Here is a 17,786-nt window from a genome sequence, read left to right on the forward strand (position 1 = left end):
AGATGAATTTTAAAATGGGAATATCTGAAATAAACTCGACTGCTCTCACAAATGAGAATAGTAAAAATGAACCTGACCACTCTCAAAAATTAAGTGAAAAAAACCCCAGAAAAATCCAGAGTCCTTTTCCGGTCCCAAATCGATCCCAAAATCTAATCAGTTTGTGCCAGTCACAAGGACAAACATCCCTGAAAGTTTCATCTGAATGTGCTTTTTAGTACTAGAGACAAACACACACATATGTAGAAATATACACATACAGAGAGAGAAAGTCATTAAAATTTATTAATTAAGGATGATTGACAAACACACTCCCCCGTCCTCATATGCATAATGAGGAATATACTCAGACATAGGTGTAGGAGTGGCTGTGTGGTAAGTGGCTTGCTTGCCAACCACATGGTTCCGTGTTCAGTCCCACTGCGTGGCACCTTGGGCAAGTGTCTTCTACTATAGCCTCGGGCCGACCAAAGCCTTGTGAGTGGATTTGGTAGACGGAAACTGAATGAAGCTCGTCGTATATGTGTGTGCATGTGCGTATATGTTTGTCCCCCCCCAACATCGCTTGACAACCGATGCTGGTGTGTTTACGTCCCCCGTAACTTAGCAGTTCGGCAAAAGAGACCGATAGAATAAGTACTGGGCTTACAAAGAATAAGTCCTGGGGTCGATTTGCTCGACTGAAACAAGTAAAAGAGAAAAGAGAGTATCTCTCTTTTTCTCTCACAATGCACTCTCTCTCTATCACATGCTTTTTCTCTCACACACCCTTCCTTTCTCTCTCTCTCACCCAAGATAGTTTCATGACTATTACTGCTGCGGTGATGGTAATACCCTCACGGCAGCGAGCTGGCAGAATTGTTAGCATGCCGGGTGAAATGCTGAGCAATATTTCATCTGTCTTTATGTTCTGAGTTCAAATTCCGCCGAGGTTGACTTTACCTTTCATCTTTTCGGGGTCGTTAAACTAAGTACCAGTTACGCACTGGGGTCAATATAATCGACTTAATCCGTTTGTCCCCTCTAAGTTTAGCCCCTTGTGGGCAGTAAAGAAATAGGTATTTCGTCTGCCGTTACGTTCTGAGTTCGAATTTCGCCGAGGTCGACTTTGCCTTTCATCCTTTCGGGGTCGATAAATTAAGTACCAGTTACGCACTGGGGTCGATATAATCGACTTAATCCGTTTGTCTGTCCTTGTTTGTCCCTTCTGTGTTTAGCCCCTTGTGGGCAATAAAGAAATAGGTAATACCCTCACACTTGCTCTGCAGTGACACCACCACCACCACCACCATCATCAACTACAATGGCAACAGTGGTGCTGCCTTCCCACTGATGACAACTGCACCATTACCACCTACTACTACTACTACTACTACCTCTACTACAATGACAACAATAGTGCTACCATGCCACTGGTGACAACTGCACTACCACCACCACCACCACATGGACGACAGCTTTCTAAACAGCACAGTGGTAGCAATAAGAAGAACAAAAACTTTTATAAGCAGTGGTCTGGTGATGGATGTAAATTCAGTTAATTAGTCTAGTGACATTTTAGGGGAAAAAACTGGGGAATAAACAGGAGAACTAGGTGGGAGGGTGGGGTTAGTGTGGGGGGACAGGGTTGGGAGGGGGCGAAGATAGGTGGGTGGGTGAATGAGTGGGGAGGTGGTGGTGGGAGAGGTGACCAGTGCACTGGTAGTGGGAGGAGGAGGAGAGACAGTAAGAGAGTTGTAGGAAAACAAGTGAGAAAACAGTAATTTCAAAGAAGTGTGAAATGTGTGTGTGTGTGTGTGTGCATACATGTTTATACTAATATAACACACACACACACACACACCAATACCAATGTGCACAGACACCAACATATCAATATTATCTCACACGTATATCATCATAGGCGTAGCAGTGGCTGTGTGGTAAGTAGCTTGCGTACCAACCACATGGTTCCAGGTTCAGTCCCACTACGTGGAACCTTGGGCAAGCGTCTTCTACGATAGCCTTGGGCCGACCAAAGCCTTGTGAGTGAATTTGGTAGACGGAAACTGAAAGAAGCCCGTCGAATATATGTATATATGTGTATGTGTATGTATGTGTATGTATGTGTCTGTGTTTGTCCCTCCAACATTGCTTGACAACCGATGCTGGTGTGTTTACGTCCCCGTAACTTAGCGGTTCAGTAAAAGAGACTGATAGAATAAGTACTGAACTTGAAACCACTGAGTTGTAAAGTGAACTTTTTAATTACACATTGATGCCTGTGCCTGTTAATTATTTGTAAATTATCAATTTAATGAAATAATTGATTATGTTTAAACTAGTTTGATTGCTTCTTATTTAACACTTAATCAATTTCTCATGTCAAGTTTCATCAGTGAGAACATAACCACTGTTTATAATTAGCCTTTTAATGATTCTTCGTTTAACGATGGGATATTTGGAAGAAACTAAATCGTTAAGTCAAGGTGTTCCTTGTATTGCTTTCTCAAAATTTTATTGAATTTATATCATTAGTTATCTTCCTTGCTTGTTTTATTAAGATTTCAAACACCTCTAGAAGGGAGTTTCTATTTACTAATCACATAATCTACTCTTTACTCTTTTACTTGTTTCAGTCATTTGACTGTGGTCATGATGGAGCACTGCCTTTAGTCGACCAAATCGACCCCAGGACTTATTTTTTGTAAGCCTAGTACTTATTCTATCGGGTCTCTTTTGCCGAACTGCTAAGTTACAGGGATGTAAACACACCAGCATCGGTTGTCAAGCGATGTTGAGGGGGGGGGACACAGACACACAAACATATACACACACATACATACACACACTCATACACATATACACACACATATACACACACACATACACACACACACATACACACACACACACACACACATATATATATATATAACGGGCTTCTTTCAGTTTCCGTCTACCAAATCCACTCACAAGGCTTTGGCAGGCCCGAGACTATAGTAGAAGACGCTCGCCTAAGGTGCCACACAGTGGGACTGAACCTGGAACCATGTGGTTGGTAAGCAAGTTACTTACCACTCAGCCACTCCTATGCCTATCGATAATCTCAGTTACAAAGTTTTCTCAATCATGCTACATATGTCAGACCCTGCAGCATTTGTATTGAGTGCTGGTAGCACGAAAGAAGCACCCGCTAAAGTGATTTGTGCGAGGAAGGGCATTGAACTTTAGAAAATGCGCTGAAGCTGACACTGGGGCTCAAAACAGCCCTGTCGCTTAACAGATCCTGTGAAACTGCCCAAGCCATGCTAGCATGGAAAACATTAAAAGATGATGGTGTTATGCTGAGTTATTTTTACTCAGCCTTCTTACTGAGAGAAAAAGAGAAGAGAGAGAGAGAGAGAGAAAATATGAAAAACTGTAATTGACTGATTGATCACATTCTTGTTTAGAGATTGCATAAAGAGGAACAACAAAAGGGGTGGGGGAAGAACAATAGTGCCACTTACATGGTATGATATCTTTATATCTGTTCTTTTTGATGTTAAAGATCTGTTTGCCTTCTTCAGCCGGATATGTATCCTCCTCCTTGTCTTTGATTCCTTGTAGACGCAATTCCTGTAAAGACAGCAGAAAAATTTAATTAACTTTCAATGACCAAGAGCAGTGACAATGCCATGAAAAATAATCTTTTTACAGGTATGCATGTATGTATTATTATTATTATTATCGTTATTACTATTAATAAGGTGATGAGCTGGCAGATTTGTTAGCATGTCGAAGAATTATGTCCTAGGTAAGACTTTAAACTGCATCTGGTAGGGGGGGCCTTGGTAAAGGAATTTTAGGGTTCTGAGAAGTCTGGAACCACTTCTTATCCACTATAGTTCCACTATAGTTTGAGGAGAAGGGTCTAGAATTTCTAGATCTAGTTTAAATAAACTGAAGTGACACGCACTCAAAACAAAGATTTAACGAGAGAAAATACAACACTTAAGACAATACTTGACGTGTACTTAATCAACCCAGAAGGATGAAAGGTGAAGCTGACCTAGGCCAGATTTGAATTCAGAATGTAAGAAATTGGAATAAATCTGGTATGATAGCTTTCCTGTTCGTCTAATGATTCTGCCAGCTTGCCACCTTAAAAAAACTGTTTCTAATTTAGATACATGTCCAACAATTTTGGAGGGAAAGGGACTAGTTTATACCACTGATTCCAGTACTTGAGCAGTATTTTATTTTATCATAGGTATAGGAGTGGCTGTGTGGTAAGTAGCTTGCTTACAAACCGCATGGTTCCGGGTTCAGTCCCACTGTGTGGCACCTTGTGCAAGTGTTTTCTACTATAGCCTCGGGCCGACCAAAGCCTTGTGAGCGGATTTGGTAGACGGAAACTGAAAGAAGCCCGTTGTATACATGTATATGTGTGTATATGTTTTTGTCTGTGTTTCTCCCCACAATATTGCTTGATAACCGATGATGGTGTGTTTATATCCCCGTAACTTAGCGGTTCAGCAAAAGAGACCCGATAGCATAAGTACTAGGCTTACAAAGAATAAGTCCTGGGGTCGATTTACTTGACTGAAGGTGGTGCTCCAGCATGGCCACAGTCAAATGACTGAAACAAGTAAAAGAGTATGCCAAACAAAACATTTAGCACCATTTCTTCCAAAATTATGTTTTGAGTTCACATTCCACCAAGGTTGACTTTGCCTTTCTACCTTTCAGAGTTGATGAAATAAAGTGTGAGGATTTTACAGAATGAAATAAAAAAATAAAAAAAAGGGTATGAAAAAATGGAAGAAAAACAATGAAAAACAAAACAAAGCAAAAATGTATTACAATGGTGAGGCAACAGTCTGGGGTTATTCAAAGAACTCTACAGATAGTGAATTCCCTTGCTAGCAAAAGTAAGATCTTACTCTCAGGTACTTGCTGAGAGCAGATCTATTTACAAAGGTCACACTTGACACTCCCACCACCTTTCAGTAAATTTACTAGAATACAAACACTTCTTTTTCACCTTCAAATGGCACTTGAAAACAAAAAAAAAAAAAATGAAATGGATTTAGGATTGGCCAAAGAGTAGTCCATCTTCATTCCTTTCAATCCTAGTCACAAATAACTTTTTACATCATAACAACCGGACAAAGGAAAACTGCCTGCCCTTCTTGACCAATGGAAAAAAAGTGCAGGGTGAAACTCATTAAGAACCTGGCTGATAGCTGAATCCATTCTATGTATGATAATAGCTGTTTGATATATATTTCTTTACTGCCCACAAAGGGCTAAACATAGAGGGGGACAAACAAGGACAGACAAACGGATTAAGTCAATTACATCGATCCCAGTATCTAACTGGTACTTTATTTATCAACCCTGAAAGGATGAAAGGCAAAGTCGACCATGGCAGGATTTGAACTCAGAACGTAATGACAGACGAAATACCTATTTCTTTACTACCCACTAGGGGCTAAACACAGAGAGGACAAACAAGGACAGACAAACAGATTAAGTCGATTATATTGACCCCAGTGCGTAACTGGTACTTATTTAAATGACCCCCGAAAGGATGAAAGGCAAAGTCGACCTCGGCGGGATTTGAACTCAGCACGTAATGACAGACGAAATATCGCTAAGCATTTTGCCCGGCACGCTAACGTTTCTGCCAGCTCGCCACCCTAAGCTGTTTGATATAACTCGATGGATATCTCTCATGTCTACCTTCTCTCTTCCTTCCTTCCTATTTTTTCCTTTCCACATGGAGAAGCCATGTGCCCACCTGTTCAGCAAAAGGCCCACTCCTGTCCTTCTATCATACTTCTATCCCTCAACACTACACCTCACACAGTCGTGGGAGTTTTGTCTGGTGAGTATTTGGCAACCTCAGCAGAGCTGGTGCCACACAAAAAGCATCCAGATCTTTCTGTAAAGTAGTTAGTTTGTCCAGTAAGATGGCCCTTCCTAATGCTATGCCAAAGAAGACCTTGGAGCTTAGTACAGCCCTCTGGTTTACCGATTCCTGTCAAACCATTCAACCCATGCCAGCTTGGAAAAAGGGACATTAAATCATCATCATCATAATAATAATAATAATATTGGTTTCAAATTTTAGCACAAGGCCAGAAATTACAGGGGTGAAGTAAGTTGATTAAATCAACCCCAGTGCTCAACTGGTACTTATTTTATTGACCCCTGAAAGGATAAAAGGAAAAGTCGACCTCGGCAGAATTGAACTCAGAACATAGCGATGAAGTGCTGCTTAGTATTCTGCCCAGCATGCTAACGAATCTGCCAGCTCACTGGCTTATAATAATAATAATAATAATAATTCTTTCTACCGGAAGCACAAGGCCTCAAATTTGGGGGAAGGGATTAAGTCAATGGAGAAGGGGGTTAGTTGATTACATCAACAATGGCAAAGTCAGCGGAATTTGAACTCAAAACATAGCAATGGGCAAAATACCGCTAAGCATTTCAACCAGCATGCTAACGATTCTGCCAGCTCACTGCCCTAGTAATAATAATAATAATAATAATAATAATAATAATAATAATAATAAATAATAATGATAATGATTTCTACTCTAGGAACAAGGCTTTGAAAATTTCTGGAGAAGGGGGCTAGTTGATTACATCGACCCCAGTGCATAACTGGTACTTATTTTATTGATCCCAAAAGGATGAAAGGCAAAGTTGACCTTGGCAGAATTTGAATTCAGAACATAAAGATAGATGAAATGCCGCTAAGCATTTTGCCTAGCACGCTGATGATTCTGCTAGCTCACCGACTTAGTAGTAGTAGTAGTAATGATAATAATAATCCTTTCTATTTTAGGCAAAGGGCCTGAAATTTGAGGGAGGGGGTATAGTTGATTACATCGACTCCAGTACTCAACTGGTACTTAATTTATTGATCCCAAAAGGGATGAAAAGTAAAGTCGACCTCGGTGGAATTTGAACTCGGAATGTAGTGATGGGAAAAATACTGCGAAGCATTTTGTCCTGTGTGCTAACAATTCTGCCAACTTGCCGCCTTAATAATAATAATCCTTTCTACTATAGGCACAAGGCCTAAAATTTGGGGGAGGGGGATAATCAATTACATCGACCCCAGTGTTTTACTGGTACTTAATTTATTGATCTCGAAAGGACGAAAGGCAAAGTTGACCTCAGTGGAATTTGAACTCGTAACGTTGCTGCCTTAATAATAATAATAATAATAATAATAATAATAATAATCCTTTCTACTATAGGCACAAGGCCTGAAATTTGGGGGAAGGGGATAATCAATTACATCGACCCCTGTGTTTTACTGGTACTTAATTTATCGATCTCGAAAGGATGAAAGGCAAAGTTGACCTCAGTGGAATTTGAACTCACAACGTTGCGACCTACAGATGAAATACTGCTAAGCATTTTGTCCAGTGTGCTATTCTGCCAGCTCACCGCCTTAATAATAATAATAATAATAATAATAATGGTATGTGCTTGGACACTGCATGAATTGTGTGTAAGATGATCTTGTTGCTTTGCACACATCACAAACAGGTCTAGCTGACAATAATGACTAGCTGACGTTTATGATTATGATTAAACAATGATCACACATACAATATATATATATGTATATTTGTATGCATTTCTGAATTGTAGTGTATATTTAGCTAGAGCTGAGGGTGTGCTAGAAGTAGAAATGCACTTGTATGGTTAAAAATCAGTTTCTCATGCCCACTAGATTAAATATACATGTCCTGAATATATGAACATTTGATACAGTTGGTCTTACCGGTTTTGCTAAGCCTGGTGAATACAGGAGTGTAATGGTGATACATTTTAGAGGGTACACAACACTAATACTTAATAGATTTGTTGGTGGGGTGGAGAAAATCTATTAAATTATATATATGTTGATCATATTAATTTATTTGTTTATGTTGTTATTTTTTCATAAACATTCCAGGTTGGTTCAGCCGGAATGCGTTTATGCAAATTTAAGGTGTCTGCATATTGTTGGAGAAAGCATTTTGTTTTCCAGCCAAATACACAAAGGCGCAGGAGTGGCTGTGTGGTAAGTAGCTTGCTAACCAACCACATGGTTTCGGGTTCAGTCCCACTGCGCGGCATCTTGGGCAAGTGTCTTCTGCTATAGCCCCGGGCCGACCAAAGCCTTGTGAGTGGATTTGGTAGACGGAAACTGAAAGAAGCCTGTCGTATATATGTATATATATATATTATATGTATATATATATATATTATTATATATATATATATATATATATAATATATATATATATGTGTGTGTGTGTGGTGTGTGTGTGTGTGTGTGTGGTGTGTGTGTGTGTGTGTGTGTATATGTTTGTGTGTCTGTGTTTGTTCCTCTAGCATTGCTTGACAACCGATGCTGGTGTGTTTATGTCCCCGTCACTTAGCGGTTCGGCAAAAGAGACCGATAGAATAAGTACTGGGCTTACAAAGAATAAGTCCCGGGGTCGATTTGCTCGACTAAAGGCGGTGCTCCAGCATGGCCGCAGTCAAGTGACTGAAACAAGTAAAAGAGTAAAAGAGTAATTCACCTGTGATGCGTAACTGGCTTTTGTCAGCCAAGCTCAAATAATTATCATAATAATAATAATAATAATAATAGTTATATATTCTTGAGACAACATCAATGTACCTGATCAGAAAATTGGTTGCTGATTATACATTGTCAATTAGAAAAATACATATGTGCACGTATCATCAGCATCTTATATTTATAAGATGTCTTGGGGAAATTTCAAACCTGGGTTCTCATTCTCATTTCGACATTATTTATTATCATTATTATTATTATTCAGGTCACTGCCTGGAATCGATCTCGGAATCTTGGGGTTAGTAGCCCGTGCTTTTAACTCCAAGATTCCGAGTTCGATTCCAGGCAGTGACCTGAATAATAATGATGATAATAATATCGAAAAATACCGTAGGAATGAGAACCCAGGTTCAAAATTTTCCCAAGACACCTGATGAAGGCTGGAGGGTATATCAGCCGAAATGTTGTGTTAACAACAAACAAGATGAGGACAAATATCCCTCAAATGTAAATAATGAACATTTCCAGTGTCAAAAAAATCTAACCATTCAAGATTTGGTGTGGAACTGGGTCTAACAACAATTTCATCTTTGCAGTGCTTCTTCTGAGCAAGGCCACCCGTATATATTCAGTGCATGTTAGCTACTATCGAGAGATAATGGACAGTAGATGACAAATGGTAGACATCAGGTCAGACATAGACTAGCAGCAGAGTGGAGGCGCAATGGCCCAGTGATTAGGGCAGCGGACTCACGGTAGTAATAACATTGTTTCAATTCCCAGACCGGGCATTGTGATTGTTTTTTGAGCAAAAACACCTAAGCTCCACATGGCTCCAGTTTGTGGGGATAAACTCCGCTGTACTCTTTCACCACAACTTTCTCTCACTCTTTCTTCCTACTTCTATCACAAAGCAGGGGAACCATGTTGTAACCCACTATGGTGTGGTAAACTTTCAGAACCTAGTCTAGATTGCGAATCCTCTGTACCCCAGGATGGTTCAGCTCTCCACCCGTTAAAAGCCACCGTTTACGGAATGAGGATAACAACGTAGCTTTCGTGCCCGTGCAACCACCAGGCTATTGCATGTGGTGGGTGGATTTTCAAGTTGCGACATGCATTCTTAGTAGCTTAGAGTAGGCTCGAATTAGAGATTATTCTTTGTGGCTAATGGCAGGAGTCCTGATTGGCAGAAGAAGACAGCAGCAGAACCAGCAGTTGGTCAGAGCACTGTCACAACCCAAAAACACTGGGCAGATGGTGACAGCAACATACAATGAGTAAGCTAATATCAAGGAACCCACAACAGCAACTATGATCAAACTAGTCCAAGAACAATAAACTTCAAACTATTTCGAGGTTTGTCATTCGGAGTAACAACATTTTTTGTTTAGGATAAAAATAGATATTTTTAATCAAAAATCTTAAACTGTTCTTTATCATAACTTTACAAAAAAAAAAAAAAAGTATTGGGTCATCCTTCAGAATAATGAAAACTTGTTATTATAACTTGATATAGAAAACTAACATTAATATATCGTAGGAATTGAATTTTTAAATTCCCACAATAAACACAAATACACAAAGTTTTTCCCATTGTCAAAGGTTGCTGTACATAATACACCCTAATTACTTTTATATGCATCTGTGTGTGGCTACCAGCTACTAGATTTCATTCACAAGGAATCAGCCTGTCTGTTTGGTTAATGCTGGTGTTTGATAACAGCTCTGTCATTCTTATTCTAACAAAGACCAAACATAAACATGCACACACATATATAAATACACACACACACACATATATAAATACACACACACACACACACACACACACACATATTCTGTTGACAGTCAGAACACTGAATCTTAAAGCAGAATATGTCTCAGAATGAGTCATACAAACCTAGTTATAATAACCTAAAATTAGGTTATAAATAATAATAATAATAAGAAGAATGATAATAATAATAATAATGATAATAATAATAACAATGATAATAATAATGATGATAATAATAATAACAATAATAATAATAATGATAATAATAATGATACTAATAATAATGATAATAATACTAATAATAATGGAATAAAAAATAATCAAGCTAAGAAGTTATGTGTGTGTGGTGGGGAGAAAGAGGTGCAGGAAATTTTAACTGGGGAAGCTGTTAGAATGTTCAAGATGTGAAAGGAATTGGTGCAGAGTGGACGGAAGCATGAAGAAGTTGGGGACATAACTATGGCACTTGTAACAGGAAAAGTATGGCACCGTATGTGTGCATGCGCGTATGTGTGTGAGTGGGGGAGGGGAAGGAGGGAGGGAGAGTGATGGGGACTTAAGTGCGAAGGGGTAAAAATACGGAGATGGAAAAGAGATGCAAGTAAAGATGGCAAAGGGAAAAGACAAGTAGAGGAGAAATGGAGAGAGAGAAAGAAAGAGGGCATGGTAAGACAATAGAAAAGAAATGACAAAAATAAATGAAGTGAGCATAAAAAAAGGGAGTGTGGGTGGGGGTGGGGGAAGACAAAGAACTGTTTGAAAAACAATAATCAGAGAGAAAAAACAAAACATCACTAAGCAAGCTGGCATGAGAAAGGAGAAAGTTAGGGAGGAGTGAATTCTTTCAAAATATAGTTCTTTTTCTATCTTGCCCTCCTTTTCTTTTTCTCACACACATACACACACACACAGAGGACTAATAATAGATTGACCTTTAATTGGGGTCATTCAAGTGCTGGCTCTTAAGTTACTTAAGTTTCTCAAAATGCTTTAGAGTGCTGCACGTGGCTTTCAGGCTAATATACTTTCTCAATGTACCAAGACCAAACCCCATGAAAAAGTGCAGTCAAGTTTGGCCCTTCGTGCTCACAAACCAATGGTTCAGTCCTAAATCAGTCATGATTGAGAAGATCTATGATGGAAAACATGATTACAGTGTATGATATATTCAACTCCCCAAGACAGGTTTTCAACAAACCAGCTCACCACCTTAAAAATAACAATCTTTTCTACAACAGGTACAAATCTTGAAACTTAGTGTGGTATGGGGCAGTTGATTTGATCAACCCCAGTGCTCAACTGGTACTTTATTTCATCAACTCTGAAAGGAAGAAAGGCTAAGTCAACCTTGGTGGAATGTGAGCTCAAAACATAATTTTGGAAGAGGTCTTTTTACACTGTTTTTTTTGGTACATTTTGGATATCTCACTGGTTCAAAAATTGGGTTATCTTCCCTCGTTTTACAAGAAACATTGTTACTTTTGGTTATCGCATTCAACTAAAAAAATTGTTTAGCCCTCAATAACACAAAAAAATATTACTAAACATAAAAAGTGAAAAAATGAAACATCATTTGGGGACCTACAGATTTAAAAAATAATTTTTTGTAACAAAACACTTTCAAACTTCGGACATTGGTAGAATGTGTCATATAAAACATCTTTTACTCTTAGCACTTTTGAGAAAAGCTTATATGTTAAAGTTCTCGTATTTCGGTAATTTCAACCAATCAATGACATGTATTCAGCTGAATAAAATTACTGCTGTTTGTCAACAAGAACTTCCAGCAGTGTATTTTTTGTTTGTCACTGTTATTTATGACATCGTTCATGCGTTTGTACTGGTTTTAAGATTAGGGTGTTAGGGTTAGGGTTTTAGGGTTAGGGTCTTAGTGTTAAGGTTTTAGGGTTAGGGTTGCCATAAATAACAGTGACAAACGAAAAATACACTGCTGGAAGTTCTTGTTGACAAACAACAGCAGTAATTTTATTTAGCTGAATACACGTCATTGATTGGTTGAAATTACTGAAATAGGACTACTTTAACGTGAAATAACTTTGTAATATAAGCGTTTGTCAAAAATGTTAAGAGTAAAAGATATTTTATATGACACATTCTACCAGTGTCCGAAGTTTGAAAGTGTTTAGTTACAAAAAAATATTTTTTTAAATCTGTAGGTCAAAAGGTAAAGATCCTCATTTTGAATCTGATAATATTTCTATAAGAAAGCTTACAAAACTGAAAAGGTTAATAAACATGAAAACAGGAAAAATTAAACATCCTGCTGAATCTGATATTTTTATAACAAATCATAATATGCCTGTTGAGGAGGTCAAATGTCAACAGTATGTTGACGTATTGAATGAAAAGGATCTCACTTTTAATCCAATCTGTTGTCATCACATTAACTCTGGGGAGATAACCCAATTTCTCAAAACAAAACATGCCACCTTCCCCCCCCCCTCTCTCTCCAGTAAATATCAGCAAAATTTTGGGGATCCTTCCATCCATTATTAAATATACAAAACAGAATTTCATTCCATATAATCTGTCTTCCTTCACCACGGTATTCCAAACTGAAAGACTAAATACACTTAAATTATTACTAGCAGTATCGCCCGGCGTTGCTGGGGTTTGTTTCAACCCTTTAGAATTGGAATTTTTGAAAAGTAAAAATTTGGCATTCTGTAGCTTGTTATTCTCTTTAAGTGAACATTTTTCTGGTTGAAATACACTGGAAAATGACAACACAGCAGTAAAAAAATCGTAAAAAATAGGGATTTTCATAGAAAAAAAAGCACCATTTTGATGTAAATAATTTTTGGTGTTAACATGGTCTGATTTGAATTTTTTTCTTCTATGGAAGGAAGAGCAAGCCTTCTATCATACTCTCTATTTTGGTCAACTTGCACCGCAGGGTCTCGGAGGAGATAGTGTTAGTTGAAGGCTACCAAACCTGCCATACACACACAGACAACTTCAGCTTTATATATAGAGAGATTAAACACTAGCTTAAAAGCCGTACTCTTTGCAGACTTTTAAGCTAGCTCCCGCAGAGGGCTGATTAGATTTGCAGCCCAAAACTAAAGAGAGCTAAATAGCTTTATAAGGTCTTTAATGACTATATGCCCTGGTGGTGTTTGATCGGAGGTTAAGGACAGATGAGAATTTATTCTGTAATGCAATCATTCTATTGTTCCAGTCCCAAGTTGAATTCCAACTGTTGGCCAATTTGTCCCAAATTTCTTATCTTGACATAAAATTAATGAAGCGAATGACATTTATCTCCCCTTTGATTTCTGACATCATCTGACAAACGCCACCAAGATGGTGTGAATCAGCCAAGCTTTACCTGCTAGAAATAGCAACCCAAATGCTTTTAAATCAGATCCCAATGCTGGATGTTCAAGAACCAAATGAAGATCAGATTTTCAATCCTGGGATCATCCTGATTCCGAAAAGGTGTAAGATGTCTATGTAGAGCAAATATAGGCTGAGATACAGGGGTCCCAGACGGACAGACAGAATTTTGCTTCTATTATTATAGATGGCAATCTAGCTATCATTTCAGTTTCCACAGCCACTCCAGTTTGACAAATACTGACCTGTTGTATTGTGCATCCAGGAAAAGTAAAACGGAATCCAAATGCAAAACAGAGAAACAGGATCCACTTCAAATAATAATTATTGTCAATTTCAGGAAAAGACGTAAACTAGACACAAACAATTGATAACCTAGAAACTTATCAATAAACATACACACACCTACTTGTATATATAAATTTACGCACACGTTCACATACATACATAAAATATATATGTATACACATTCACACATATTAATGAGGAATCAAGAGTCTTTTCTCCTTATGGAAGCCAATCATTTCAGACTCTTTCACTTTCTATGGAATAACTGTCTCCAACACAAGTCATATCCTGTCTTGTCAGAGTTTATCTCATATCACATCTTGAGAGGGGCACAGGCAAGGCTGTGTGATTGCAAAGCAAGCTTCTCAACCACATGGTTTCAAGTTCAATCCCATTCTATGGCATCTTTACCAAGTGCCTTCTTCTATAGCCTCCAAGCCAACTAATGTCTCATCAGTGAATTCGGTAGATGGAAACCGTGTATATATAGGTATGCATGTAGGTAGGTATGTGTGTGTGTGTATGCAGTGGTAGACTGGCCAGGCTGCCAGCCTGTCCGGTGGCAAGTGGGCTCCTGCGGCATTAGAATCTATATATGGGGGCCCATGTTAGTAGCTAAGGGGCCCGTCCCCTTAAGTTTGAGAATTTTTTTTTCACTCCTGGAAGAATGCATTAATTATTTCAGCTGTGTTTGTAGACAGTTGAAAAGAATACTTTTAACAAAAATAATAATAATAATAATAATAATAAATTATAGCATTGTAGTTGCGGGTGGGCCCCCTTGTAGTCTCCTGGCAACCAATATTTTTAGACCCAGTCTGCTACTGCATGTATGTATTGTTTTTGTTTTTGTCTTCCACCAATACTTGACAACCAGTGTTGGTTTGTTTACATCTCTGTGGCAAAAGAGACTGATAGAATAGTTACCAGACTTCAAAAATAAAATAAAAATAAGCACTGGGGACAATTTGTTGTGACTAAACCATTCCAGTCAGTGCTCCAGTATGGCCACAGTCCAATGACTGAAATGAGTAAAAGAAAATTCTCAACTTCCACATGCAAGTAGTTCAACAGAGGCACGTAGAATTAACACACGCATTGCCCCAAATGCACAATGAAACACTTAATGGCACTCCGTCGGTTATGACAATGAGGGTTCCAGTTCACCTGATCAACGGAACAGCCTGCTTGTGAAATTAACGTGCAAGTGGCTGAGCACTACACAAACACATGTACCCTTAAAGGGAGATTCAGCGTGATACAGAATCTGACAAATCTGGCCCTTTGAAATAGAGGTACTACCCACTTTTGCCAGCTGAGTGGACTGGTGAAATGTGAAATAAAGTGTCTTGCTCAAGGACACAACATGTCGCTGGGATTTGAACTCCCAACTTTATGATCGTGTGCCAAATACCCTTAACTATCAAGCCATGCGCCTTAATGAAACAATTATCTTGGAACTATCTTAATGAAACATTTAACCATCTTTGAAAAGTCCTACATCTGCAAGATGAACAACACTTCAATTTTTTGTTTTTTTCCAATGTTTGATGGTATCATCATCATCATCATCGTTGTCGTTTTAATGTCCACTTTTTCATGCCCACATGGGTCAGACAGAATTTGAAGTACATTTTCTATGGCTGGATGACCTTCCTGTCACCAACCCTTGCCTGTTTCCAGATAGGGTCATATTTACCCATGATCAGGCATGTTTACATGGAAGATTGAAAACAAAGGCCACAGCTTGCATTCTAGTGATGCTCATGTGCATCTATCATGCAATACATAACCTAAAGCAACATTTTTTCAGGGGCCCTTAAAATACTATTGTGGATCCCCAATTTACTATTTTGCTGCGTGGACCCCTAAGAATTTTACATAGGTCCTCAGGGCTGTTTGGACCCTGGTTGAATATCACTGCAGTAGATAAACCAACCAAGCAGAAACCACCTGCGTGGACCCCTAAAAATTTTACATAGGTCCTCTGGGCCATATGGACCCTGGATGAAAATCACTGTAGTAGATAAACCAACCAAGCAGAGACCACCTGACTGGCTCAAAAGCAGTAATTAAGAGTGAAGATTGTGCACAAGCTGGTCACAACCAATGTGGTCCCTCGGTCAACATGCTAGAAGAGAAGCTTCTACATGGTCACTTGAACTGCTAGAAATAACAACCAAATTTCCCTCAAATCACATGCTAGTGGATTTCAACAGAAAAAAACAAGAGAGGAAAACAAAACATATACATAGCATATAATGTGTGTCTGAAAGAAGACAGGATTTCCTCAGATGGAACGTCTTTGATCATGTGTCTGCTCAGTCAGGGCTGACCTGCTGCTAAGTCACTTTGAAGTAAGGGAAGTAGAGACTGGATTGAAAGTGAAAGTAAAAGGTGTGTATGTATGTATGTATGTGTAAACATGTGCATATATTCACACACACACACACACAAGTACGTATGTAAGGAAAAAGTGTTTGAGAGAGAGAAAGAAACAATGAGTATGTATGTGTGTACGATATGAATAGCCGATATTACTGTGAGAGAAAGACAGAGTGTAAGGAATATGTAAAGTTTTCTTTATGTAATGCAAGCAATTGTAAACATGGACAGAAAGAGATATATGGAATTGAGAGAGTAAGAGAGAGAGGGGGAGAGAGGGAGAGAGTGTATGTGAGAGAGAGGGGGAGGGGAGAGGGAGAGAGTCAGGCAGGCAGATAGAAGGGGAGGTACTTCTGTAGCATTAGCAAAGACCAGATATTATATTTCCACAATAACCTGAGGTCTGAGGATGAGGGTGAGTTATAAGATGTAAGGGGAGAGAGAGAGAGAGAGAGAGAGAGAGTAATTAATATTACAAAGGGGAGTAAAAGATGTTAGGAAAAGAAGGAAAGGAGAAAATAATGGAGCAGATGAGGAAAGGGAAAAGTAGTAAGTGGAGGGTGGAGGCAGGGAGTGGGAGTGTAAAAAAACCATGGATATGAGATAGAGGAGGAGAGAGTAAGGAATCAATGAAAGTGGAAGGGAGAAGAAACAGCTGGTGGGTGGGGGAGGCAAAAAGCAAAGAGAAAGGTGCTGAACGGAAAGGGGAAAGTAGAAGATGCATCCCAGAAGGAGAAGGAGGTAGTTGTAGGAAGAGGAAAGAAAAGTGTATAAAAGAAACCATTGATAAAAAGCGTTTTTTTCCTTCCTCATCCTCCATCACTCTCTCTCTTTCACATACACACACACACACACTACTCCCTCCTTCTCCTATTCCCCCACCCCACCTCCGTTCTAATCTATCCTTTACAGTCAACTGCTCAGCCATGAAAGCAGAGGTTGTCAGCTTGTTTGTTTTGATGAGGATAATGATGATAACAGAAGTTGCTTTGTGATATACATAAGAGTGGGCTGGCCTATAAGAGTATCAGGAAAACGAAGAGAGGGAGGAAGAATGAGAGAGAGAGAGAGAGAGAGAAATGGTGGGGGGGGGGGTGTGGATTGGAGAGAATTAGGTCAGCTGGAAAGTCCATTTGTTGTTATTGCTATTGTTTAGCCACAGGTTAGCTTGAAGGAAGCAGATCTATGATCAAAAGCATTCCAGCCATGACAATCCCTGTTGTTTTATTTTATCCAAAGAATGTATCAAGGACTTGATTACTTAATGTGCCATTCTGTTTTTAAGATGCAACGATGCAATACGAAGGAAATTTTATTACTATAGCCCCCCCCCCCCCCCAAAAAAAACAAAAGGACTCAATACTGATAGAGTGGGTACATGATAATTACTCATCTGTTACTGCACAGTTTCAC

The 17,786-nt window shown here is 38.9% G+C and overlaps 1 protein-coding gene across 2 annotated transcripts in view; it reads right to left on the reverse strand.

The window, feature by feature from the left end:
* LOC115217077 (tyrosine-protein phosphatase non-receptor type 18) overlaps positions 1 to 17,786 on the reverse strand; it is a 124,669-nt gene that overhangs the window by 36,442 nt on the left and 70,441 nt on the right. For both annotated transcript variants that reach the window (XM_029786667.2, XM_036507220.1), the window contains exon 2: positions 3,492 to 3,600. In XM_029786667.2, coding sequence (XP_029642527.1) covers positions 3,492 to 3,600 — 109 coding nt within the window. The remainder of the gene's footprint in view (positions 1 to 3,491; positions 3,601 to 17,786) is intronic.

Source organism: Octopus sinensis, linkage group LG11 (genome assembly GCF_006345805.1).
Source record: "Octopus sinensis linkage group LG11, ASM634580v1, whole genome shotgun sequence".
Taxonomy (NCBI): Eukaryota; Metazoa; Mollusca; class Cephalopoda; order Octopoda; family Octopodidae; genus Octopus; species Octopus sinensis.